Raw genomic sequence first — 26678 nt, 5'->3', positions numbered from 1 at the left:
TCCCATTATGGCCACCGATTCTTGCTTCAGCCACCAACCCTTGCTTTGGTCGTTGATCCTAACTTTAGCCACTAAGTTTGGCTTTGGCTGTCGATTTTAGCTTCAATCGAGATTTTTAGCCACTAGCATCAGGATGATACGGGATATCGAATGCCAATCCTAGAAAGGTCCTGACCCCAGCATTGTCCCCAACCAGAGGATCCCCCTCTTATCCTTGCCTCCAATCACCGGCTACATTCCTTTTAACTATTGCTGGCAACCATATTTGGAAAGATTGAACCCCATGTGGTCCCATTAAGTCACGTCACTTCACATCTGACCATGCCACTCTAATGGCTGGCTGTGCGTCGGATGAGGACACATCAAATCATGCCTCTTCGAGAGTAGTTGATTAATTGTCGAATAAGATGACGTCCACTACCAAAATTCAGACCAGACATCATACAGTAGTACGGTCAGAAAGGCCGAAATGGTCTTCTATCACTTTTCTCCTATGGCTCTCATCTCTCTATAAATAAAGGTAAACAAGAAACCCTCCAGGTACGCATAATTGCACCCTCTCTTCCTCTCGCACTCCTTTTCGTCTGTTCTAGCTTCCTAACTTGAGCATCAAAGAATCTCCATCGGAGTCAACTCTGATCAGAATTTATTTTGTAGGTCTCGTAATGCTCGTGATTCTCAGCCAACTCAGCTTCTCTGATCAGAACTAGGAATCTGTAGCAATAACTACTATTTTTGGAATGTGAGAAATTCATAAGTGCTGATTTGATAACTTTACGATCCATAACCAATCAACCAAGAGCATGTTTGGTTAGAGAAAGTTAGACTTTAAAATAGCAATAGAAATGGATAACTTCCATTTCATCTATTTAATTGAAAGGAGTCTTACTCTCATTCTAATTTCAGGAAGAAATGAGAATATGTCTCAATCCACAAAATACAATCCCCACTCTCTCTGGTATTCAAATTCCATTATGATTTCTATATCGGCTCTGGTCATCGATTGCAGGAAGTAGCACAAGCCCAAATAAATGGTTTGGAATATCAAAACAGAGATCTAAATTTTAAACGACCATAACTTTTGATCCAAAAAGAGTTATGAAACATATAATATATCAATAGAAAGCTCGTTTCGAGCTCTATAATCGTGAATTAGGTTACCTGTTCACCATAGTTTTTGAGCCCAAATTTCATCGTTTTAGTAGATTTTGAGGCCGTTTTATGTTTGGAAGTCCATTTTTGATTCAGTTTCATATTTTTATCTTTTATTTAATTTTTAGTTGGACTATTAGTTTTATTTTAATTTTACTATTTATAGAACTATCGAGACACTATAAATACCTTTGTTTGATATTTATTCGATTATCATCACTAAAAATCGCAAGATTATTATTTCAATTAGAGTCTAAATTTTTTTTTGATATCTTAAAAACTTTTATCTTGTGTGAATCCTTATTCTTATTCACCATTATTCTTATTCACCAACACTGCATCACAAACACATCAAGGAATAAAATTGTTTCAATTCATATTCCAATCTAATCTGATTTTCATTACGAACCAAGCACACACGATAAAGATTCGTTTAGGTCACAATTGAAATCAGAAATGGATTTTACTTTTTTTATAGGTAGAAATGGTACTTTAAGCTTAGGATGGTACAAACCATACCTTATGCCAGGGAAATCATGGTGCATGCAAGCAACGGTTTCAATTATTCTCTTCACGTGTTTAGATGCTGATGGGGATAAGAAATATATTTAGATGTTCTTGGGATAAATAGATAAAACAAGAATTTTTTTTACTGAAATTGCATAAGTTTGCCCTTCCAATTCTCACTATTGTAAATCCATCAAGTCAAAAAATATGTTTGGACATTTTTCATGATGGTGGATGCACTTCTAAGATAAAACAACATGCACATCATGTCAATATGGGTATATCGTTGAAACCTGCTAAAAATCTGCTGAAGTACCATCTCTAGTTACCAGCTTACTGATACAACAATTTACCAGTATTATTCTAGTACATTTGCAGCCAATGCACTCGAAAATTTTTCCCAACTTATGAAGCAAGCATATTTCACACGTAATGCAAAAACTTAAGGTGTATGGAAGTCTGTGATGCCTGCAAGCCTTCGACGAATGGCAATCTGCTTATCATACCACCTATGATCTAAATCAGTTAAGGTGTATGGAAGTCTGCAATGCCTGCAAGCCTTCGACGAATGGCAACCTGCTTATTATACCACCTATAATCTAAATCAGTAATCGGAGTATCGTTTTCTTGGATTATGTTCATCTTCACCAAGCTCAAGAAATCACTGTTAGGCCAATAAGCAGTCATCCAGGCACCAAGAGGAATGCTACATATCATCACAGCTACGAGAATAGCAAGCCACTTGCAGTTGGAGACAACTGCAACGTACACACCAGTTGCAAATGCTACAAACATTCCTCCAAGTGCGACCCACAGCAGTTTCATTGCAGTGATAAGGGAGTATAGCCGAATGTCATGGTCTAGTGATCCTGTGCGAAGGAGTATAATTGCCACAGAGATGGAACTGATCATGGCTAAGCTATCTGAGACCAAAAATGCTTTGAACGCAGCTCTGTTTGCTAATATGGCACTGCCCGCATTAGAGCTAGAATCGCCCTTGTATCCTCCAGGTAGAGTAAATGCTGCAGCAAAAGTGACCGTAGCAATGAGGACTGCCACTATTATAAGATTATTAGCGAATGCCCTGTACTGGTTTATTTCTGCTTCCTGGTTTTTTTGTAGGCAACATGTAATGAGATCCAGTCGTTGTGGACTTAATCGTGAGCCATGATTTATCAACTCTATTACGATTTTGTACTGCAAAATCCCACAATACATTAGCATATCAGGCAAAGGGAAATTCAAAAAAGGCGCAGAAAAGAAATGAACTATGAAACAAATTTGTACTACCACACCAATGCAAATATATGTATGACAATAAAATGTTATTAAGTTGAATGGTAGGACTCAAGCTAGGCAAAAAAGTGCTCAATTTTTGTGTCATAGGTTTGTATTATCCTAAATTTTGAGAAAATTTGAAACCTAATAATGATCTAATAGTGAAAAGATACAATAATGTACAAGGCTTTTCCAGGATGTCATCCACAGTTTCCACCAGTTCCAGCAGGATTGAAGGGGAAGGGAGCACAAGAGAGAGTAGGAGCAACAGAGGGAGGGCATGAGATTGCGATGCCTGGTCCCCACCAATTATATAAAAATAAAAAAACTTTTTTTTTTTTTTAATTCCACCAGACTGGTCTAACCACTTCCATGACCTCCCTCTCTCTTCTCCCTTTAACTCCCTTTCTCCATTCCAGCACTCTTTTCCCCATTGATCCTGCTCGCTTCGGTGAGATGTTGCCATGTAGGCCCTTGAAGTAAGTCCTAACCAATTATGACAAAAAAAAAAAAATTTTCTAACCAAGGATAATTAAATTAATATATACCATTCTAAGAGCAATTTCCCAATTCCAATTGCTGGCTAAGGAAGCAAGATCAAGAGGAGTATGGCCCTTGTTATTCATGATGCTGGTGTTTACTCTTCCATCGGATGATAAAATCTGGGTAATCTGCCTGCTCCTTGAGATGACAGCTCAATGCAAGGGTGTATTGCCTTCATTGTCTGGCTCATTTAGAAGGTCTATAAAGACTGCTGATTCAAGCACGTACTTGACAATTTCTAATCTTTTGTTCATGATGGCAACGTGAAGGAAGTTCCTGCCTTGGTTATTTATCAACTCCATGCAATCGGACAATGCTGCAAAAGCTCTGCTATTATGTTAAGATGGCCTGCACTGGCTGCAACATGAATGGGTGCAAAACCATCTTTGTCCCGTAGATAGGATGCTGAGTTGTCACTATCAAGTAGTACATAATGAAGAGGTGTGCTGTTGTTGGTGGCATCTCCTCGTTTGATGAAGACTGGCACTTGTTCTAGTATCAGTTCTGTAATATCTATTCTTCAAGAAAAGAAAAGTTCAGAATATCAAATTACTTTTTCCAAAAGTATTAGCAAGTTACTGTGATTAAGATAGTGGCACCATGCATGGCTATCCATCTAACCTTCCCCAACCCAATCCCATGATACAAGTACAGAATAGGGAGAAACAAGAAACAAAAGAAAGAAGGGAAGAGAGAGAAACAAGAGTGTTAGATTTCAGATTGATGTTTGACTCTACCCAAGTAAATTAGCATCCATATCGGCTCTCAAATTTAGCAGGAGAGGACTTTGCTTACTGAAGGTTTCTCCTTGACCAAGCATTGACGGGGAGCCGAGCCAACAAGAAACACAGAGCCCCTCTCAAGAAAAGGCTAGAGATAGACAATGAAAGAACCGGACCACCTTAAATGTCATATCTAGTGAAAACTCGCAAATTACCTTGACTATCAACCTAATTGCGATGTCCCTCTTCCAAAAAAAAATTCAACCTTATCAAGTATTTTGGAAAACATCCTTTATGGATTTGATACAAGGACAAAATTTAGAATAGGACTGCTGCTAAGATCATATATAACCTAGTTTCATATTTATTTGTTAGTAATACAAATAGAATGCCATCTCCGAAAATTAAATCTTGGTTATTCTCCCCAGGTGGAGAGAAATATTGACCACTTGCCCTAAGCCCAGCCGCTGATTTCCTGCTATGTTTCTATATGACTATTAATCCAAACATAAATTATTTTTCTTCAACAAAAAAAAATTCTTAGACTCCAAATTGATAGAGCTTGGCCATATTTAGCTTTTTCTCCAGTGACTTATTAACACGAGTGCAATCAGGTCACGTTGGATCTAGATTTTAATAATCTAGACTCAAAATCTGTTGAGGTTTCAAGTCTAAAAGGCTGATCCATTGGTGGATTGGGTCAGGTCGATCTAGGCTCAGGTCAGGTAGAGGTCAAGTTTCGCTTCTACCATGTGTCAACCATTATATCTTGAGGAGTTAGTCAAGCTAAACCAATCTATACGATGAGATGATTATCAATGTGATATCTAGTACATACTATGAAGAATAAATCACAAACAACAAGAACTTGATAATTAATTATATAGCAATAATTGATCAAACATTGAAAAGACATATGCTTTATTAAATTAAAGCCAAGTATAAACACTCAAACATGTTTTAACAAGGCATTATTTTTATTCTTTCTGCCACCTATAAATCATGGAATAAAGTTTCATATGCTTAGAGTTTGGAAATTGAAAGATATACAAATAAACATATAGGCATGTATATATCTGTGTGTATACACATGTCAAGGCTAGACATAGCTATTAAGGATCCCTGTCGAAAATGTCATTGATTTTACAAAAGTTATAATAGCCATCATTTATCTCAAAAATAGTATCTAAAATTTTTAGTATTTAAATAATAACTATTATAATGGGTGTTATAAGCATATTATAATGAAAAATAATGGACAAAAAAATAGAAAATTAATGGCATTACTTTGACTTCACTTTTCACTAAAAAAAAAAAAAAAAAAAAAAAAAAAAATTATCTTTTGGCCTACATTTATTTCATAGGAATTCTTTTGCAAATTTTGAGAAACTAATATTTTGTTTATTTAAAGCCTTATTTTAGAGCAGCGTACCGTAGCAAATGAGCACGGCTGCATGCAGCGCTGTCTGCCCGTTTGGTCCTTCGTAGGAGCACGCCTCGGACCACTGCAATGAGCGCACAATGTTGGATGACCCCCTTTCCGCGGCCATGTAGAGCGGAGACACGCCCGCCTGATTCACCACAGCCGCCGAGTCTGGATCCACGGACATGATCGCTTGGACCACCTCCAGGTGGCCGTTCTGAGCCGCCTCGTGAAGGGCCGTGTTTCCCACGCCATTCCTCACCCTGAGCAGCCTTCCATGCTCCTCTCCAACTTGCTCATCAACGATTCGAGTGGAGACGAAGGAGGTGACGATCGCGTGATGCCCGGCCCTGGCCGCACAGTGCACCGGAGTGTCTCCTTTGGAGTTCTGTCTGGTTAACAGTAAGGGCTCCAGCCTGCGGATGGCCTTCGCGAGCTCTGCATGACCCATCTTGGCTGCTATGTGGAGTACGGTGTCCCCCCCCCCCCACCGTGACATCGTTGAGGTGGGTGTTGCTCCCCTCGGCAATTTGTCGAAGGCGAGCAGCATCCCCTGACCTTGCCGCCATCAACAACTCCAGGAGCATTTTGATTCACTTCCTCTCTCTCTCTCGTTGCTATTTTGATCCACCAAAGTCTCGATATAGGATATGCGATGTGGTTCAGCTAAATGAAGGCGAGCGGCATCTCTGATCTTGTGAACCAGGATTTTTCTCGCTTGTTGACTTGATCGTTTGACCTACGCACTTTCCCCGTCGATGTTTGATGTTGACAAAAAAAAATCAAGCCTTCTTGGAAAACCAGTACCAAATGTCCCACCATTTCTTTTTTTTTTTTTTGGATAAAAATCCCACCATTTTTCAGGAGGCCCAAGTTGCTGCAAAAATTCCAGCTTCTTAACCTCGGAAACTCACAGGAAAATCTCTCATATGACTTTTTCAAAATTAAAATATACAGATAAACAACCGAAAAAAAAACCAACAGATTCCTATTTATATGCCATGTAACATGGTCCTACAGGTCAATTTCTAATAAAATACCAAACTGTACATGCAGCATGCGGTCAATGCCGTACCAATATTGATACAAAGCTGTCTTCGTTTGGTTTGGTGCCGACTCCAACAATATACCATGTGTCGGTCGAAGGGCATAACGAACCATGCAACACCAAACTAGAAACATACCAAGAGGGGCCCGACATTGAGGCTTAAAACATAGCTATGAATTTTAACCCAGATTCCAGAACAACTTCTAGTAAAAGCAAAACGTTTCAGTGTTGGTTATGCACACAAACCTTGAGAAGATTAGTAGTTTATATCAACTAATAACTTATCCTTTTCCTCCAAAGAGAAAAAAAGGTAGGCAGCAAGTATCTGGTCAAACTTCCAAGATATCACCGTCTTTGCAAATGAAGATCCAAAATGCAACAAATAGCAGTCCTACATGATAGATGTCGAAGGTAGCAACACCTCTCTCAAGAGGAAAATGCAGGGAAAAATTGTATCTTAGCAAAGCCCGAACATTCTTGAAGATAAACCTTTCAAATGGATAGTAGCAGAAAAATAGGAAATTGGATCCTAAGAACAGTCTAGAAACATATTAATATAAATATCAACATGCTGCCTAGAACTATCTACATTCTAGAATGACCGTTATATTCAATAACATGTAGAAGTGGAACTTTAAGAACTTTGGATTTGATCGAACACGTTTAAGAAAGGTCATAAATATACAGATAATTCTTTCAAAATTTTTCAAGGTGCTTTTAAATTACTTTGAAAAAAGAAAAGAACAAATTTTGGTCTTTAAATCTTGAAAGGATAAAATAAACATAGTCTTCATGTCATGGCAAGGTTGAGGCCTTGTCCCTCTTGAAAATTTAGAGGAGCAATACATCATATGGCATGCGCTTGCTCAAAAGTTTCTATTTGAACAGACTAGTTTAATTTTGGATCATCGAGAAGTGGATAAAAAGAGTTACAATTCCAATGCTCAATTTGTTGCATATAAGCAATAAAAAAGACAATCGACTCTGTATGAGGTCACAAACCTAACATACTCCACAATCGGGTAATGACAAATGATAGAGCTAGGCAGTCTTATAAGTTAAAAATCTGTTCCTTTTAAAATTAAATTGCTTTAGAAAACCCATAGTGACAATACCATAAATGCCAGCTTTACAGTATTTGAAGGTGGTTTCACCTCTAATGTTCATAATGAAGATTTTCTGCTTTCTTTTGTTTCAGTTAAAGAGTTTAAACTTCCTTCTTTTAAAGAGAAAAAAGGAAATATATAAGTTTGATTTGATCCCGGCATTTCAAGCAAAACTTGATGCTGGCAAACTCAATCTAGGTTTCAACCAGTCCTTACAAATTCCGGTTTTGATGATTTCTGCAACTTCAGCAGTTCCAACTCTCCAGTTTCTGCAGCTCTGATTCATAATTATAAGGCAATCCAAAACCCATCAACTAAAATTACACCAAACAAGGCAATAAAGAAAACTCAAACAAGTCCAAAAAATTAATCAGACATTATCTAAAAGTAATCAAATGTTGCTTAGGTACTTTGGATGTATTTGTTCCACAGTTTTGCACTTAAACAGTTTTTTTTAACAAAAAATAGTGTTCAAATATCATGTTTGGTGTGCGTTTGTAAATAATCATTTTACTGTTTGATGGCAATCTGGCATATAATAACAAATATGTCTACAACATTGGAGCTCCAAGATAGCTAGATTTATGCTGAAAAATTTACTTTTCTTCTAGACCACTGTGCAATATAGCATTGCAAACTTGCAATGGTTCTTGTCTTCTAAAAACTTACAATATCTAGCTTTAATCTAGTGGAAATGCATCTCAAAATTTAAATGCCTGAGGAAATGGCAAAAAATAGCATAAAAAGTCATCTCTCGAAGAAATTTAGTTTCACAGGTTAGTTTTGGTCAAAATCTAGAACTGACCCCATTTTCAGGTTGGATCTAGATGAAATGTTTTCGTTTTGGAATTTCTTGACAAAATTGTGAACCATTATTGCGAAAAGTTCAACAATAGACTAAATAGAGCACCAGATTTCCATAAAGATAAGATATTTCTAGAAATATCAAAGTTCTATCTCACATTAATGTATACTAAATTTGCAGAGTGTTTGAAATAGGAGCCCCAACAGTTCCCATGTGATTAACACTGATGTTAAAAATTTTATAAAGCATCTAAAATCTTGAATTTTTCTGTATAGGCATTCTTATGAGGCATTTTATAATGAATTAGAAACAATAGCGGGAGGTAGATTAGTACAAGAATGTTTTTGCCAAAAATCCAGAGTGCATGGCCGCAACTTCTGCAGGAGTATAGCTCGGTGCTATTTACACAAAATAATTAAAAAGGACATTAATGTCTACGGTAGGACAAAGAATAAGTATTGTAAAATGCAGACGCACCTCCAGAATAATATGCCACCATCTAATACCATTAAGACCAGGTAATTTCATAAGATCCCCTCTTTATTATATCAATGAAATTATTTGTCAAAAAAAGAGGTCCTGTGAACATAGCATGAACATTCTACAGATGAAAATGCTGAGTTGGACATGGGCTAAGTTTTTAAGGTGACAATAGGACTGATAAAGGGAAGTCAGCAAAAGAACATCTAAAGATGGACTGGATCTATTTGTTTGGATCAATTTACCATAGGCTCCAATGGGGCCAGTAAGGAGCATCATCAGGTCTAGGTTGGTGGGTCAAAGAAAGGATGCTGAAGTGCATGTTTGTTGACAAAGTGATGATGATTTTTTTCATCTCTACTTGTTACTCCATTTGTTTACAGTCCTTCAGAAAAATCTCTAATCAGGATAAAAAGGATAGATTAGTTCTTAATTATTTATTTTTCACTCACAGAAGTACAAAAATTTTCCCCAGGATAAGATAAATTCATAATTTGCTTGCACAATAATTGCATTTGTTTGAAAAGAAGCAATTTGATAAACAGAACGGAAAGCACCATATCGCCAGGAAATGCCATATGACATTACTAAAGACAGGATTTACAAACTACTGTGTCTGATCTAAGCCTAATACTAAATAGAGGCTCCATGTAGTACTGAATGATAAGTGGTGCAATTTTTATTGACTGCCCTTGTTGAGCTTACTTCAGAGAAATGAAAAAGAACCAGTAATAATACTTTGACAAATGAAAGAAGAAGAAGAAAAATGAAAGACAGAAAGGGAGAAAGAAGAAAAAGAAAGGAAGGAAAGAAGGAAGAAAGGAAAGAGAAAGAAGAAGAAAAGGAAAAAAAGAAAGGAAGTGATAAAAAAAAGAAAGAAAAACAAATGGAAAGAAAAAAGATAGAAGAAAAAGAAGAAAAGAAAGAATGAAAGAAAGGAAGGAATAAGGAGAAAAAGATGAAGAATATTTACCGAGTAGCTGTTAAAATGGGATGGGATAGTGGGATGCACCATTCCATAGAGATACTAGGACACCTTTGTCCTATAGAATTTAAAACTTTAATAACATCAATTATTACAATATAAAAAAGTGCAATTTATCACAAACTTATCTTAGACAATATGCAACTAAACAAAATCACATAGAACTTTATTGATAGGTGTGTATTTCCAATAAAACCTAAAGAGAGAAGCCATTGAATATTCTCCCCAACCTTAGCTGAAAGTTAACATAGTGCTCCATCTGCCATTAAAATAAGAGGTAGCTTTTCTGCTGTCATCCAAGGATTTAAGCACTGCAGGCATGGGACCTGCCGGTCAATGGCTCTCACAGCATGGCACAACATATGCTGACACCATAAGTCCATAACCACAAAAAAAAAGGTGTTCTTGAGCCATACCAATCCATGCCGAACTGGCACAGGTTGATATGAGCCAACACCAGTTGATACCCTACAAAATTCACATGCTTGCCCAGTGTGAGCACAGCCCTGCACACAGTGGCAATTCCAACCTTGAAGTTGTTAGGGTCAAAACTTCAGTTAGATGTGTACATAGGACAGAATATTTTAGAAGGTAAAGTCGGCTGTGTTCTAACACAGAGTACATGGTTTTTATCTTTCTCTAAGCAAACATGGCATTAAGACAGTGAAGGAAACTTTAGATGGAACATTCAATCAAACAACCAGTGACAAATGTAAGATAAAATTGTTCTCGAGATTCTCTAAACTGAATAAGCCACATCAAGGTAGTTTCAAGGGTTGTAATTAAGCTGACAATGATCAAGCCTGGATTTGATCAAGCTTGGTTCATTTGTTATTTGTTGAGCTTGATCTAGAGTAATTTCAAATAAAGCCAACCACAAGCCTATTTCAATCAGCTTCATAACCTTAAATTGAGTCAAAATCAATTGATCTTATATCAAATTTCATCCAAGCTCAAGGTGTATTTGCAGGAAAAAAGAAACTACTTTAGTAACTTTTATTGCAAAAACACTTAAAAAAAGTATTTGGTAACATTGCCTAAAATGTGCTTCCACATGAAGAAAAGTCAGAAAAGTGCATCTAGGAGAAGCTAGAAAACCTAGCTTTTGATTCTCCTTTTTTACAAAGCAGAAGCAATACCAAAAACACCCTCATTTTAAGCTTGAACAAAGCTAAGTTCAACCTTGAATTAAAGTTTACCATAATTCTGACAACCTGGATAATCCACTAATCAAAGTCCCAATCTCACCTCAGCATTTCATTTTGCTTCGAATTATTTAGGACCAGAGGATGAAAAAACATGAAAAATAATAATTCAAGGTTAATAAATTAATAAACAAAATCATGAAATCAAGCATCACAATTATGGAATAGTTAATGAAGTGAGGTTAGAACAACACATCGCTAACGTGCTAACTGTCAAATTTATGACATTTACCATATCAATTGGTATTATCAATCTATCTGTGAAGGATATAAGTAAAATTTATAAAACTTCATGCATTGCTGATCAAATTGAAACCGAAATTTCATAACTAAAAGTATAGATATGGAATTATTTTAAGTAATCGAGAATGACTGTTAGGTCATAATTAAGAAGTTTTAGGACTTGGATGCTATACGTATGAAAAGATAAGGAATCATGAAAAATAACTAAAAAAGCACTTTTTAGCTTCTTTACTCCTTTTATGTTTCAGGTGAATCAAAGAGCCTTCCGCAGAAGCAGGCTGAAATGGGAACATACCCACTTAATTGTCTGAAAAATAAAATGTTCTTTGGTTTCAGCCAAAACTTTAAGCTAAGCAATAATTTTTTTTTTTTTCCTTTTGCTCTTACCTACATCTATAATCTCTTATTTTTCTTCTTTTTCATTATTATTTCTAATCATATTTCCAATTTGAATTTCAATTGATAACCGTGGATCCTAAAATCTGAAATCAGGGTACCACATTTTATTAACATCAGATATTTGCACATGGGTAATTCCATCAGGTACTTGCACAAATTTGAAACAGCGCAGTATGAGTAAAAGGTGTATAATCGAAAGAGATCAACAAAATCTTTTGCAGTTGCTCTCTTTAACAACTATTTTTTTCTTTTTTCCTCTTCAACATTTATCACAATTAATATTTGCAGTACAAGGAATACTTAAATAATCCAGCAAATTTTGTAAAATTATGCAACAGTACAAATTACGCTTCACATAATTCTAAAGTCTATAAGCATCAAGTAAACAATACAGTGGTAAATAATATCTCAAGTCCTGTGTTCAGGCCCAAGACTGCAACATGCTGTATGTGGTAACATTAATAAGTCATGCATTAATTTAAGGGCCATGGTCAGTTCTACATCCGATTGATATCTCAGCCAGTTTTTTATTAGGCCAAGAAGAATTATGCTTTATTAGTCCATTGAGTAAGAAACAGCAGTAAAAACTAAACAAGCAGGAGATACCTATTCGAGCCATCCTTTACATTTGAAATGCTGAATAAATCCAAGGACTTGTTTGGAAGATCAGAAAAGTCAATATCACGAAGCTGGTCCCCCAAATAATTTACAGGAAGAAGAATACATATTCCTACAACCATGGCAACAGAAAATCCTCTCAAACTGCATTGAAGATTGAGATCGAAAGCTCAATAAGAACAAATCTCCTTAAAAAAGGCAAATAAGATATCAATCCAAAGATAAAGACTGGATAATGCCAAAAAAAATTCCAATTTGAAAAGTGGGATACGAAAGAAACAAGATCGTGTACAATGCATAATAGAGTTTAGGCTAATTATTAGAAAAACATAAGTGCAAAATTTCCTTTCCCATGTTTCCTTGAAAATGACCAACAAGAAGAGCGCATACAAGGGAAGAGGGAGATCAATTTTACAACCTGTTGTGGACGATTACCTCAGCCTCGGCCAACCAGGTCCTCAGGCATAACTGAGGTAGGTAAGGGGCGGCATGGCCAATTTGGAGGAGTTACGGATAATTGTCCGAATTGGACAGGTCATCCCGATCCGGTAAGAAGACTATTTTGAGAAAGCAATTTGCTCGTGGCTGCACAAATAGTAGATAAGGAACCTCAACCACCAAGATCAGATTACGCCCCCAAATGGCAATTACCAGCTGGCTCCATGTCACAAACGTGAAAACACGATCTTTGCCAGTGGGATCAACTCACACTTTCTGGGAATGGCTAGTTCCCCCGATGTATATGACTTTTACTCCCCCTCTATAAATAAGAAAAAAAAGGAGACCCCAGGTAACCTTTCGAAAGGCTTCAAAACGCTCTCTTACTGTTCTCCAATTTCCAACTAACTTGAGCATTAGAGGGTCCCCATCGAAAAACATTCCAATCAAGGGCTTTTTACAGGTCCTATTCTAGCACTCAAGAGTTCCTCATCTCCAAACGAGGTCCTTTCTCCTCGCCCTCTTCCTAGAAGTCTCCAGTCGAGGCATCTGCCAACCAGCTTCCACCCGAGGAGATCACCCACAACCTCTCCCACTTGAAATTTGGTAGCAACAGATTGGCACTAGAAGGACTCTATTTATAGTCACATTCGGAGCTCATTTGAAGATAGAAAAAGCGATTCGTCATGAGGCCATGAAGAGGAGCTTCAAATGCCTCTTGCCGCTTTAACGGCGCACGACCTAATGAAAAACAATAGCAAGCTATTATGCCTGAATCAATCTAGGTGCCATCACCTCCACAACCTTCTCCAATGGTCTCCAACGATCAATTTAACAGCCTCGTCTAGTAGGTGGAAGCTTTGACTACCATAGTGCAACGAATGCAGCAGGTTGCTGCACCTTAGCCTACTATAGAAGCTCCTCATCGAGATCAAGCTAGACAGATGATATAGCATTCACCTCCTCTAGTTCAAGATAGGGGTATAGTCGACATAGCTAACCTCTGAGCGATGATCAAGGATAATGTAGGCATTCCCCGACCCCACAGTTAGGAAAGGACTCCATCCTGAGCAACCTTTCTCCCTGGCACCGAGAGCCTTACACTGCTCAAGATGCCAAGGTGAAGAGGGGATTTCAAGAGATATAGCAACAGATTGAAGCGCTGCAGGACCGAACTCAACAACAATAGAGCTCGGCTTCAATACTAATCCTCCATTCTCTGGGAGGATAATGGACAAGCCACTATCCCCATAGTTCAAGATGCCACGATTGGAATCGTATAATAGGACCTCGGATCCCATCAACCACTTGGAGACTTCAAAGCTCTAATGCTTCTTCATGAGGCAACTGATAGAATTCTCTGCCAGACGTTCCCATCCACCTTAAGAAAAGCAGCCCAATATTAGTACTCAACCTTTCAGCCTAGCTCAATCAGTTCCTTCAAGCAGCTCGATCGATTGTTTGTGACCCACTTCATCAATAGTCGCTAATAGCGTCGTGGCTCGGACTCACTTGTCAGTATCAAACAGCAAGAAGGCGAATCTCTTGGAGACTATATTAGCCACTTCAACACTGCAACCTTAGAGGTGCATGACTTGGATCAATCGGTGGCAATGACTGCTCTTAAAGCTGGATTGCTTAATGTTGGGTATAAAATACCCACAGCCGGAACCCACGGCGGAACCGCCATCAGCAAGCACAGCTCCGCCCGGACTCCTACGGGAGCCGGGCTCCACCGCCATCGGCAAGTGCAGCTCCGCCCGGACTCCTACGGGAGCCGGGCTCCACCGCCATCAGCAAGTGCAGCTCCGTCCGGACTCCTACGGGAGCCGGGCTCCACCGCCACCAGCAAGTGCAGCTCCGTCCGGACTCCTACGGGAGCCGGGCTCCACCGCCACCGCCATCAGCAAGTGCAGCTCCGCCCGGACTCCTACGGGAGCCGGGCTCCACCGCCACCAGCAAGTGCAGCTCCGCCCGGACTCCTACGGGAGCCGGGCTCCACCGCCATCAGCAAGCGCAGCTCCGCCCGGACTCCTACGGGAGCCGGACTCCGCCGCCAACATCAAAACAGCTCCGCCCGGACTCCTACGGGAGCCGGGCTCCGCTCTCAATATCAATTGCTGGTAAGCTCAGTCCGGACTCCTATCAGAGCCGGACTTCACCCTTGACTTTGTTTGCAGCGCAGCTCCGCCCGGACTCCTACGGGAGCCGGGCTCCACCAACGACATCAGCACAGCTCCGCCCGGGCTCCTACGGGAGCCGGGCTCCACCGCCATCAGCAAGTGCAGCTCCGCCCGGACTCCTACGGGAGCCGGGCTCCACCGCCACCAGCAAGTGCAGCTCCGCCCGGACTCCTACGGGAGCCGGGCTCCACCGCCATCAGCAAGCGCAGCTCCGCCCGGACTCCTACGGGAGCCGGGCTCCACCAACGACATCAGCACAGCTCCGCCCGGGCTCCTACGGGAGCCGGGCTCTGCCGCCATCCGCACTGCTCCGCCCGGACTCCTACGGGAGCCGGACTCCACCGCCGGCATCAGAACAGCTCCGCCCGGACTCCTACGGGAGCCGGGCTCCGCTCACGACGGCTCCGACCATTGCCGAGCTTCAATCGACAGATCCACGCCCCCTGACAGGCCCTCAAAACGGCCGCGACCCTGCTCCACCTCCTGTGGCGGACTCCACGCAGTATCATCATTCCCTGACAAGCCGCAGCGGCCATAGCCGCCCTGCTCCACTTCCTGTGGCGGACTCCGCACAGCTCCATTATCCCCCTGGCAGGCCACAGTAACGGCCACGAACCTGCTCCACCTCCTGCGACGGATACCATGCGATTCTCCTGACGACGGACGCTGCTCCACCCCTCATAACGGATTCCACGTGGCAAGTCGAGGTGATACCCACGTGTCTGCTCCATTATCTTTCGCAATCAATTCTCCTGACCATGGGCGGCCCACTACCAGGCAGTTACACACGTCGCCATCAGTCCGTTGCCTCCCCCGCCTATAAAAGGGGGGACTCAGATACGTTATTTTTTAAGCTCTTTTGCCTTATCTCAAAACTCTGCTAAATTCTCCGTTCGAGCACTCCATTCTTGTTGAGGCAGAGAACTGACTTGAGCGTCGGAGGGTCTTGCCGGAGCAACCCCACCTCCGGTTTAGACTTCCCTTGCAGGTCCCGGCGGCGACCGCGGCTTCCTCAACTCCAGCTTCTCCGGCGCAGGCGGATTTTTGCACCAACACTTAAGAAAGATTTTTTTTTCTCGTTTGAAAAGAGGTATCCCAAAGACTTTATTGAGATGTTGGCAAGAGCAGCAAAATATGTGAATGCAGAGTAACGGACTCGGCATAGGGAGCACCCAAGCAATGAGCCTTGGGAAGAAAAAGAAAACCACGAACATAAGAGTAGGGAGCATAGGCGAGAAGGTAGGTGAGGCAACAAGAGGTCGCACTGATCCCGAACACCTCCACGAAATGATCAGACCAGGTCTCCCCCCTGACGCCGTCAATCTAGATCTCCACCTCAAAGATTTAATAGCTATACTACACTTAACGCACCTCAAGCTCAAATGCTGATGGAAATAGAACATCAGTGAGAACTGCTGAGGCCAAGGAGGATGACAACCCCACCTCACATGCGGAATACCAGAAAATACTATCGATACCATCAAGATCATGGCCACAATATCAAGGAATGTTGATAGCTCAAAGATGAGTTTGAGGCGCCCATCAGGTGGGGACAATTAAGATGGCATATCCAAGAATAGGCGAATCAAGAGGAAACCAGGCCTGAAAAACCTCATGCTAATGGTCCCCAAGAGAATAGACCTATGGTGGGCGTGATCCATACAATCTTTGAGAGGCAACTCGACGATCCAAACCTAGAGCCAAGCCAAGCCAAGGAAGAGAAGAAGCAGAAGATCGAAGATGAAGGCATCACTTTCTCCGATGCCGACCTTTAGAGAATAAAATCTCCTCACAATAACCCAATTGTAGTGACTTTGAATATTTCAAACTACAATGTATACTGTATCTTAATTGATAATGAAAGTTCCAAAGATGTTTTATTTTATGATGCTTTTGTAAGAATAGGTTTGGCTCAATCAGCTGAGGAGACTTGATTCTCCTTTAATTGGCTTTTTTGGTAATGTTGTACTAGTAGAAGGGGTTTCTCTCTCTCTCTCTGCCTGTGGGACGAACTCCAAACTAGTCAACTATCTAGGTCAACTTTTTGGTCATGAAATTCTGTCTACTTACAATGCTATATTAGGTTGATCAGGATTGAACACCCTCCGAGCCATGGTGTCAACTTATCACTTATTGATTTAGTTCCCCACTTTGCATGGGATTGATGAGGTCCAAGGAGACCAAAAATTAGTCAAGGAATGCAACATGGCGACTTTACGCGATGAGGCTCTCACAGAAACTCGACCTAGAGGAGAGCTCAATGTTTGGGACGAGCTAATGGAGACCTCATCCCAATTGTGTTAGAAGAGTCCGACCCAACTAGGACAATCCAGATCAATTCTAATTTGAATGATGATGACCACCAACACCTCATCTCATTTCTTCGATTCAACATAGACATATTTGCCTGAACGGCTTCAAATATACCGGGTATAGATCCAGAGGTTATTGTTCACCTTTTGAATATGGATTCGGAGCATCGTTCCATCAGACAGAAGAAGAGCAGTTTCATGCTAGAGAACTAGAAAGCCATAGAGGATGTGGACAAACTCTTGAAGGTAGACTTCGTTTGAAAGGTAAACTACCTCGAGTGGTTAGCCAATGTAATCTGGTCAAGAAGGCAAATGGAAAGTGACGCATACGTATTGACTATACCAACCTCAATAGGGCATGTCCCAAAGATAGAATCTACTGCCTCAGATCGATCAGTTGGTGGATGCTACATCGGATCACCAACTCCTCTCCTTCATGGATGTCTTCTCCGATTACAATCAAATCTGCATAGCCCCTGAGGACGAGGAGAGGACTATCTTTACCATTGACAAGCATCTTTTTTGTTATAGGGTTATATCTTTTAGCCTAAAGAATGTAGAAGCAATTTAATAGAGGCTCATCAACAAGGTCTTCAAGGAGTAGATTGGGAGGAACATGAAAGTACACATGGACAACATGCTCGTAAAAAGGACCATCGAGAATCATATTGCTGACCTTAAAGAGACCTTTGCAATATTACAATGCTTTCACATGAAGTTCAACCAAGCAAGTGCACCTTGAAGGTTACCTTCGGTAAATTCCTCATCTTTATGGTGTTGCAGCATGGGATCGAGATGAAATTAAAGAAGATTCAAGCATTCCAGAAAATGACCTAACCGAGCACGATCAAGGAGGTGCAATGCCTCATGGGGAGAATTGTAGCCCTCAGTAGGTTCCTTTCAAGGTCAGTCGAGAAAAGTCTACCCTTCTTTGGAGTTCTAAAATGGACTAAGGACTTTCGATGGATGAGAGAATGCCAAGCTACATTCGATGAACTGAAAAGGTATCTCGGATCCCCAACACTCCTTAGCAAACTAGAATTCGATGAGGTCCTATACTTATACCTTGCGGTCTCTCCTCAAGCAATTAGTCGGTGCTCATCCTACAAGAAGGTGCACTTCAGAAACCCATATATTATATAAGCCAAGTCGTCTATGATATAGAGATCAGATACACAAAGCTGGAGAAAATGGTGTATGCAATTGTAATCTCGTAAAGAGGCTATATCCATATTTCCAAGCACATATAATTGCCATCCTCACCAACCAAACTATCAAGGTAGTGGAGTACCGACCTGAGACTTTAGATTGGCTAACCAAATAGGCCATTAAGCTCGAAAAGTTTTACATAAAATACCTCCTTCGGCCATCCATCAAGGCTCAAGCATTGGTAGATTTCATCTTGGAATGCACCATCTCTAAAGAGAAGGAGCTCACACTGAAACTCGAGACCAAAGAACCTGAGTGCTGGGTATTTCATGTGGATGGTTCTTCCAGTATAACAAGATCTGGGGTCGAACTGATCCTCATTAGCCCAAAAGGTGCAATTGCTGAATATGCTATGTGCTTTGCATTCAAAGCCTCTAAAAATGAAGCAGAATACAAAACCTTGATAGCCGGACTTAAAATTGTCAAAAAATTGGAAGTCCAACACCTAAGGATTTACATTGATTCACAACTCATCATCGGCCAGATACGAGATGAATACGACGTGTGAGAACCTAACATGGTTAAGTATCTAAAGAAAGTAAAGGATCTTATGTCTGACCTTGCGTCCTTGAACATTCAGCAAATTCCAAGGTTCGAGAATGTCAGAGCATACCTCTTGTCAAAGCTTGCCGCTATAGGAGTTGTCGACCTCAAGAGAAGCTCATATATGGAGACTTTGGAAAGTCCGAGTATCGAAGAAGCCCAAATGATATATAGACTGATCATGAGCTGAGCTGGATAGATCCGATTATTCAATTTGAGGGGTGAAACTCTATCTACCGACCATGAAGAGGCTAGAAAGTTGAAATACCAAGCACCTTGGTACCTGATGCATGTAAGCTATACAAGAGGTCCTATTCACCGCCACTGCTTCGGTGTCTTCGCCCATTAGAAGCAAATTACACTCTTGGAGAGGTTCATGAAAGCATTTGTGGCAACCACCTGAAAAGCAGAGTTTTTGGTTATAAAGTACTGCGACAAGGTTATTTTTGGTTGATGCTACAGCAGGATGCAGCCAATTTGGTGTGAAGATGTGATCAATGCCAGAGGAATGCTAGTATTCAACGATGAGCTTCAACCCCATGGTGCCAATTACGACACCTTGGCCTTTTGCCCAATGGGGTATGGATATCCTCAGATCCTTCTTGGTCCAGCAGCACAAAGGAAGTTTCTATTCATCACGATTGACTACTTCACAAAGTGGATAGAAGTAGAAGTGCTAGCACCCATCATCGAAGCAAAGGTTTGTGACTTTGTGTGAAAATCTATCATTTGCAGATTCAGCTTTCCATGAGCCATAATCACAGACAATGGGTGCTAGCTCGACAATACGAAATAAGTGGAGTTTTGTAGAGAGCTCGAAATTGCACATTGCATGACCTAGGTCGTGCATCCTCAAAATAATGTTGAGGTTGAGGTGACTAACCAAACTTTATTGCAGGGATTGAGAACCAGACTCGACTGAGCTAAAGGACTATGGGTTGAAGAACCCTACAACATACTTTAGGCCTATCAAAAGATGCAATGAATCTCTACTAGAGAAACACCGTTCAACTTGGCCTTCAGGATAGAAGTTGTAATACTACTTGAAGTCAGCCTACCTTCACTTAGGGTGGAAAAGTTCAACGATTCACTTAGGGTGGAAAAGTTCAACGAAGAAAGCAACTTGCATGATCCAAGGGTGAACTTGGACCTGTTGGAGGAGATGCAAGAGCGAGCTTGACTTTGAATAGCAACTTATCAGTAGAAAATGGCCTGATATTACAACTCAAGAATCAGAGAAAAAATCTTTCGAGTAGGGGATCTCATCCTATGAAGAGCTGAAGTGTCTCGCCCAGCAGAACAGAAAAAGTTATCACCAAATTGGAAGGGCCCGTATCATGTTGATGAGATGGTGTGCCCACAAGCATACCAACTCCATTGATTATATGGAGCACTAGTTCTTCGAACTTGAAATGCTGAAACTTGATGATTCTGTTACCCCTAATGTAATTATATTAACTAGCAATAAAGATTTACTTCTTGCAGATAAAAAATGCTTGCCCAATATTCTCTCATCAATAATGACCAACAGGTGCTTCTCGTCCTCGTACGAGTCCAGTAGAAGCCAGCGACACAACATGGCCAACGTATGCTGCTTGTCCTCATATGAGTCAAGCAAAGGCCAGCGACATGACATGACCGGGTGCTCCTCATCTTCGTACCAGTCGAGGAGAGGCCAACGACACATCTAACAAATGCTCCTCATTATCGTATGAGTCAAGCAGAGGCCAACAATGCGACACGGCCAACTGGCACTCCTTGTCCTTAGATGAGTTGAGCAGAGGCCAAACATCAGGATCAAACAAGCATATCTCATCCTCAGACAGATGCACTTCACCCCTGGATGAGCTTCACGAAAATTGAGGATGAGGTTGATTGATCCACCGTGGTCCGATTCTTGTGACTTGGAAAATTTTATGGATAATAGAGAAAAATAAAATGACAAATGAAAATAAGCAGTAGAGACGAAGATGAAAATGTATAGTTTGCATGAAACATGAGAAGATTTATAATGGATGGGTTGGGCTGATTACAAAATCAACTCGATCGAAGCTGAGGAACTCATAAGTGGCCCAAGCACAATATCTGCTCAGCCATCATCGAGCTTAAGTACAAAAACAAAAGAAAAATAGAAAACAAGTCCTGTGCATTGGTGGGAGCGTCCGGCTTCTCAGATTAGACATCGGGCTCTGGGAGTACAATCACAAGCGAAGGCTAGGGGCAGCTCCTACATCTTCGACAAGCACATCCTCGACACCTCCCGACCTGATTTCCTCAGCACCTACATCCTCCTCATTAGCATCTAATGGGTTAAGGTTGATGTCTGGAAAAAGGCCTTTGACCTTGGCCTTGCAGTCCACGAAGCCTTCCAAATGAGAGTTAGCGGCAAATTCTAGCTTGGCTGTCATGAATTCTTCCAAGGAGTGAAAGGCCTTGACCACCGCAAGCTTCTCGGATTCCAACTTCTTCTCCCACTGAGCTACTGCCATATGGAGACCCTCGACCAATCGCACTTCAGCCTAGTTTCAAACATCGGCAACTTCGGCCTCTATTGATTTTACCTTGGCCTTTAGGGACTAAATTTTTCTGTCGGCCGCTTGCTTCAACTCTGAGACCTCATCACCTTTTTCTCCGCCTGAGCAGCTCGGGCCTCGAACTGAGCAGCTCTAGTCTCGGCCTCCTTCAAGGACTGCCAGGCTTCCTTCAAAATATCCATGAAGTGGTCCACATGGTGGATGAGTTGAGCAATAGACAAGATCAGAAAAAAGAGGAAAAGAAAAGGAAGAGAATTTTTTAAACTCACCTCGAAGAGAGTCATAGGAATGCTTAATGTAGTATCTAAGACTTTCCACGTTGATTGCCTCGACATCAACTGGAAGAATCATAGCCCGAAGTACTTCATAAGCAACTCAATCATTCGCGAAGTCCCACCTGAGATCCTAGACTCCCCGCCCAGGATGAGTAGTGGGTTTTTGAGAAGTCGAGGCTGGAGGGTCATCTTGGTGAAGAGAAATGCGTATAGAAATCCGTGTAGTCGCATCTTAGAGAAATGAAGATGCAGATGGAGGAATTGGTTCTCCTGGAGTGACTGATTTGAGAGGGGGGACGACTTGGGCCCCTGAGAAGGAACCCCCCTCTTCAACTCTGAACCCTAGATTGGCACCTGAGGAGAGCCGACGGTTGGTTAGGCAAGGATAGCCTCAGCTTGGCCCTACTTAGGGGCAGGAGCATCGCCCAAAGACTTCTTCCTTTTGGCAATGTAGCACAGAGCCTCGATCTCCTTAGGCTTCATGTCTAGAAAACAAGAATCATCAGTAAAAAGAAACTCAGGTGAAACACAAATTAAAGATGACTTACCCTGAGGATCACCCGAGCTCAACCCGACCTTATACAACATCTCCTTGGAAAGGAGCTTACGTAGAGGAGCAGTACAGTTGAAAATAAACTTCTAGGCCTTCTCCTTGGCATCGAAAAGTATCGGAGCCTTATTTGATGACCTTCGAGGTCGACCCTTGAAGTATCAAAACCTCGAGGCTGTTTGATTGAAACAAAAAAAATAATGCTCCTTCCCATGAACCGAGGAAGGAGCACCTCGAAAGAGATGCTGCCCCATCCGAGGAGATGCATATCACCATCCGACCTCCTTGGGGTGTCTCTTAAATGAGAAATACATCTGAAAGAGACAAATGGTTGGTTAGCACCAAGAAGGAAATAATGAGAAAAAAGCTACTATGAGACCATGAGTTTAGTGCCATGCTACAGGGAGCTATTTGAAAAGTTCTAAGGAGCTCTACAACAAAAATATGAAGAGGCAACCTAAGGCTTGCTTTTAAAGACTCTTCTTAGAGTCCAATTCGACATCGAAAAGGACTAACCATCCGATCCTCGGGACTGATGAGCTCCAGCCTAAATTCAGGAGGGATTTGGTATTGGAGGTGGATGACCTCAAGATTCCATGGGTGAGGACAAAGGCCACTCGAAAAGGGCTGAAATTCGACATCTCGCTAACCTCAGAGCTCCCTAAGGAGAGCTCACCACTAGAATAAGGACCCTCATTGGACTGGTCCCGATCAGAGGACCAAGTGTCGGGAGACGAGCTTGATATACTCACCCTCAGCATGATTCAAAGAAGCAAGAAAAAGAAAAAAAGCTAACCTAGAGTAGTGATGACCGAATAACCCAAGGGTTCGACCTTAGAGGTTGGAGGTCAGAGGCAGAGGTCAGAGTTCGCAGCTTTGCTATAGCCGAAGATGACTACAACCGTTGATGGTGATCAATAGAGATTGCCAGAAAATGCATAAGTGCTCCACTCCTCTCCTGCGATGGCAAAACTATGAACAGTAAAAGTAAAATCCGAGAGATCAACTGCCTATTTATAGAAGCTCAAATGGTTTCGAATTGATGATAATTCGTCTAGCTACCATTGATGATTGCCAAGTGGCAACCCGAGGTCGGTCACAACTGACCTCATATGGATCCATGATTTCACAGTCCAGATCAATAGATCAAGGAGATCAGCAATGCCGATTCGTGACACATGTCCACACCCCTACTAGCGCCTGAGCTCGACTGTAAAAGTATATTCTTCACTACGTTGGTCTTGACTTCGAATTTTTACTCTCTTTGACCAACCTCTATCTGAGCTCGGACTTGAAAGTGGGGGCAAACCATTGTGGATCGTTACTTTGGCGTTGGCCGACCAGGTCCTGGGGCACAATTGAGGTAGCTAAGGATTGGCCACGACCAACCTGGAGGAGTTACGGATAATGGTCTGAATTGAACAGGTCATCCGATCCAACAACAAGACCGTTTTAAGAAAGCAATCTTCTCATGGCCGCATAAATAGCAGATAAGGAAGCTCTAACTACCAAGATCAGATTATGCTCCCAAATGAAAACTATGGGCTGGCTCCGCATCACAAATATGGAACCACGATCTCCACCAGTGCAATCCGCATGCAGTTTTCGCAAATGGCTAGTTCCCCAGCATATGCGACTCTTACTGTCCCTCTATAAATAGAGAGAAAAGGGGACCCAGGTCAGCTCTTAAAAGTCCTCAAAAATTTTTTCTACTGTTCTCCAATTTTCAACTAACTTGAACATCGGAGAGTCTCCACCAGAAAATATTTCGATCAGGGCCTTTTTACAGGTCCTGTTCCAGCACCCGAGAGTTCTTCAGTTCCTCATCTCCAGTCGAGGCATCCGCCAACCAGCTTCCACCTGAGGAGATCATTCCCGACCTCTTCGACTTGGGATTTGGGAGCAACACAACCAGCAAAAAATGATTCTTCAATCATACAGAATAAGGTGATTTAACTTAGAAAAAATAGCACAACAAATATCCAATAGATTAATGGAAGCATAGTATGCTTCACTAAAATTAGGGCTCAAAAACTCTAAAAAAAAAAACTTTCCACTATTTCTTGACATCAATATCAAGAAAGGAATCAAACATTGAAATAAAGTTTCGACCTTTTTGATCAAATTATCTCCAAGAGGCATCCTTTATTCAGAAAAGGATGCGCAACGCAGTATGATTAGTTAAAACATTAGTTCAAGAAAAATAAAATTATATCCCTTAGTTTTCGAAAACCAGAATCAAGAAAAGAACCAACATCAAGGCAATGTTTCAATTGTTGAACCAAAGAACTCCTAGAAAGACCTTCTTAAGGAGAAAAAATCGGGAAAAAAATTGGGATGTACCGAATATAAAGATTCTCATGATGACGACGGCATCGAGGCCGCAAGACGTGAGGAGGTCCTCCTCGGAGGGCTCCAGTCCCTTGCGGACCCAGGTGGGCGAGGGGAGGAGGCTCTCGATGTTGAATTCTCTCCACCGGCAGGCCCGCCCTTGGCGACGAGGCAGGGGACGTAGAACTTGACGTTCCCTAGCTGCTTCTGAATGATGGAGTAAAGGGCGAGGAATAGCCAGCGGAGGCCGAGGTTCATCCCCACCGAGGTCAGCAAAGCCGAGACGATCATCATCCACAACAAAACTAAATGAAGGAAAAGAAGGATGGTTTGGGATTGTCATGAGTAGGATCCCCCGTATCGTTTCTTTTATTTACACAGGACTGAATTCACCGTCATAAGCGTAATAACTTTCCACAGTGGCTCATCATGGGCATAATAACTTTAATCATAGAAGTAGGGACCATCCATGGTTCCAGCTCATCATAATATTAATTACATCTTTAATATTCGGATAATGGTTGGTTGTCCCCCCCTCGCCGGGCCAAGAAGAACGCTCGATTGATCCGGAAAGCACAAAAATTCATTTTTATCATTTTCTTTTTTTTTTTGATTATTTCTAAAATTTCGACTAATTTAAACATCGGAGAATTTCACATTGGACAACCTTCGACAATTAGACTTTTGGTTCCAGGTTTAGAAACCGTCTACCTCAGATTTTTGATGAATATTCAGCTTGTCTTCTCACCGGACCTTCAGCTCGATCATCCATCGACCACTGAAGTTTAGTAGCAATAGTTTGGTGCTAGAGGAAGTTCTTTTTAGCTTTATTGAGAAGGAGAGAGAGTCAGTGATGATAAGAACTAGGGCACAACATGCATCCGCCAGCTCTCGTCGATAGTCATCTCAATAAAATGACCAGCTGGATTGATGCCTCAATCTTGGTCTTATTGGAGTAACTTTTTCAAGTTGTGGATGTCAGAAAATAGCAAGGATCATATCATAGAGGTCCTTGAAGGCCAGCAACAAAGCAACATAAAAATAGCCTTCAGAATTTCAATAGCCTTGTAAATCTTGTCGGTAGGATTTTCTTCTGCAATTTGAACCTCTTCTCTACCAGATCTGAAATCTACCTTTTGAGATCTGGAAGCACCCTTGATGAGGCATCCAAAAAATAAAATATGGAGGCATGAAACTCCTCTTGGCGGCCAAGAGGGGGTGCACAAAAGGGGCGTGCACAAAGGAGGGCGTTAGAAACCCTGGCGCCTCCTTTCTTTCTTTTTTGGAATTGGTAGCCGAGAAACCCTAGGGTTTCTTGTTGCTAGAATATGGAGAAGATCAGAGATGAGAGGAAGGAAGAGAGAGAAGGTTAGGGAGAAAATAATTTAGTATTCATTCGCTTCATCGAATCAGAATACGATGTATCTTTATATACAGGATCAATGTGATCCAATCCAAAAACTCTTCTGGCTAACTCAATCTATTGCGCTCACCCAAGCCCATGTATACCCATGACTTGATCTAATCTCATAATCTTGGACTCAATCCTAGCCTAAATATAAGTTAGTCCCTCAAGATCCAAAATTTATGAACCTCAAGATCCGAAAGGCTGATAGAGTTTTGCCCTAGGATCCAAATTAGCCCTAGAAACCCCATGACCACCTTATGGAGTTTGGACCTTGACCTTAATCTTGGTCTTTTGAGCCTTGGGAGCACCACATAAGGCCCAACAATCTCCACCTTGGTGCTCTAAAGCCTCAACCAACTCCATCCTGTCCATCAAGTATAT

The 26678-nt window shown here is 41.4% G+C and overlaps 2 protein-coding genes and 1 long non-coding RNA gene across 7 annotated transcripts; all 3 read right to left on the bottom strand.

The window, feature by feature from the left end:
* Positions 1-1907: 1907 nt before the first annotated feature.
* LOC140855644 (protein ACCELERATED CELL DEATH 6-like) lies at positions 1908-3759 on the bottom strand. The gene is made up of 2 exons (XM_073251879.1): positions 3486-3759; positions 1908-2856 (listed from the first exon to the last, which is right to left on the bottom strand). The coding sequence occupies exons 1-2, from the start codon at positions 3561-3563 to the stop codon at positions 2185-2187; spliced, it is 750 nt and encodes a 249-aa protein (XP_073107980.1). The 5' UTR covers positions 3564-3759; the 3' UTR covers positions 1908-2184.
* Positions 3760-3771: 12 nt separating this feature from the next.
* Positions 3772-25251, bottom strand: LOC140855643 (CSC1-like protein HYP1). Of its 5 annotated transcripts, XM_073251874.1 has the most exons (4): positions 24902-25250; positions 12503-12658; positions 5635-6502; positions 3772-3993 (listed from the first exon to the last, which is right to left on the bottom strand). In XM_073251874.1, exons 3-4 carry the CDS (start codon positions 6173-6175, stop codon positions 3773-3775), a joined length of 762 nt encoding a protein of 253 aa, XP_073107975.1. In that variant the 5' UTR covers positions 6176-6502; positions 12503-12658; positions 24902-25250; the 3' UTR covers position 3772. The 5 variants fall into 5 exon arrangements, with proteins under 5 accessions (XP_073107975.1, XP_073107976.1, XP_073107978.1 ...); XM_073251875.1 differs by lacking the exon at positions 3772-3993 and having other exon boundaries at positions 6172-6502; positions 12503-12626; positions 24902-25251; XM_073251877.1 differs by lacking the exons at positions 3772-3993; positions 5635-6502 and adding an exon at positions 6536-8056 and having other exon boundaries at positions 12503-12626; positions 24902-25251.
* LOC140855645 (uncharacterized) lies at positions 19524-24877 on the bottom strand. The gene is made up of 3 exons (XR_012138596.1): positions 22557-24877; positions 22003-22493; positions 19524-21900 (listed from the first exon to the last, which is right to left on the bottom strand). It is a non-coding gene; the product is annotated as an uncharacterized lncRNA (long non-coding RNA).
* Positions 25252-26678: the final 1427 nt, after the last annotated feature.

The sequence above is a fragment of the Elaeis guineensis genome, chromosome 2 (assembly GCF_000442705.2).
Source record: "Elaeis guineensis isolate ETL-2024a chromosome 2, EG11, whole genome shotgun sequence".
In the NCBI taxonomy this organism is placed as follows: Eukaryota; Viridiplantae; Streptophyta; class Magnoliopsida; order Arecales; family Arecaceae; genus Elaeis; species Elaeis guineensis.
Note: the sequence above shows the minus strand (reverse complement) of the source record. Positions and strands in the feature narration are given on the sequence as shown.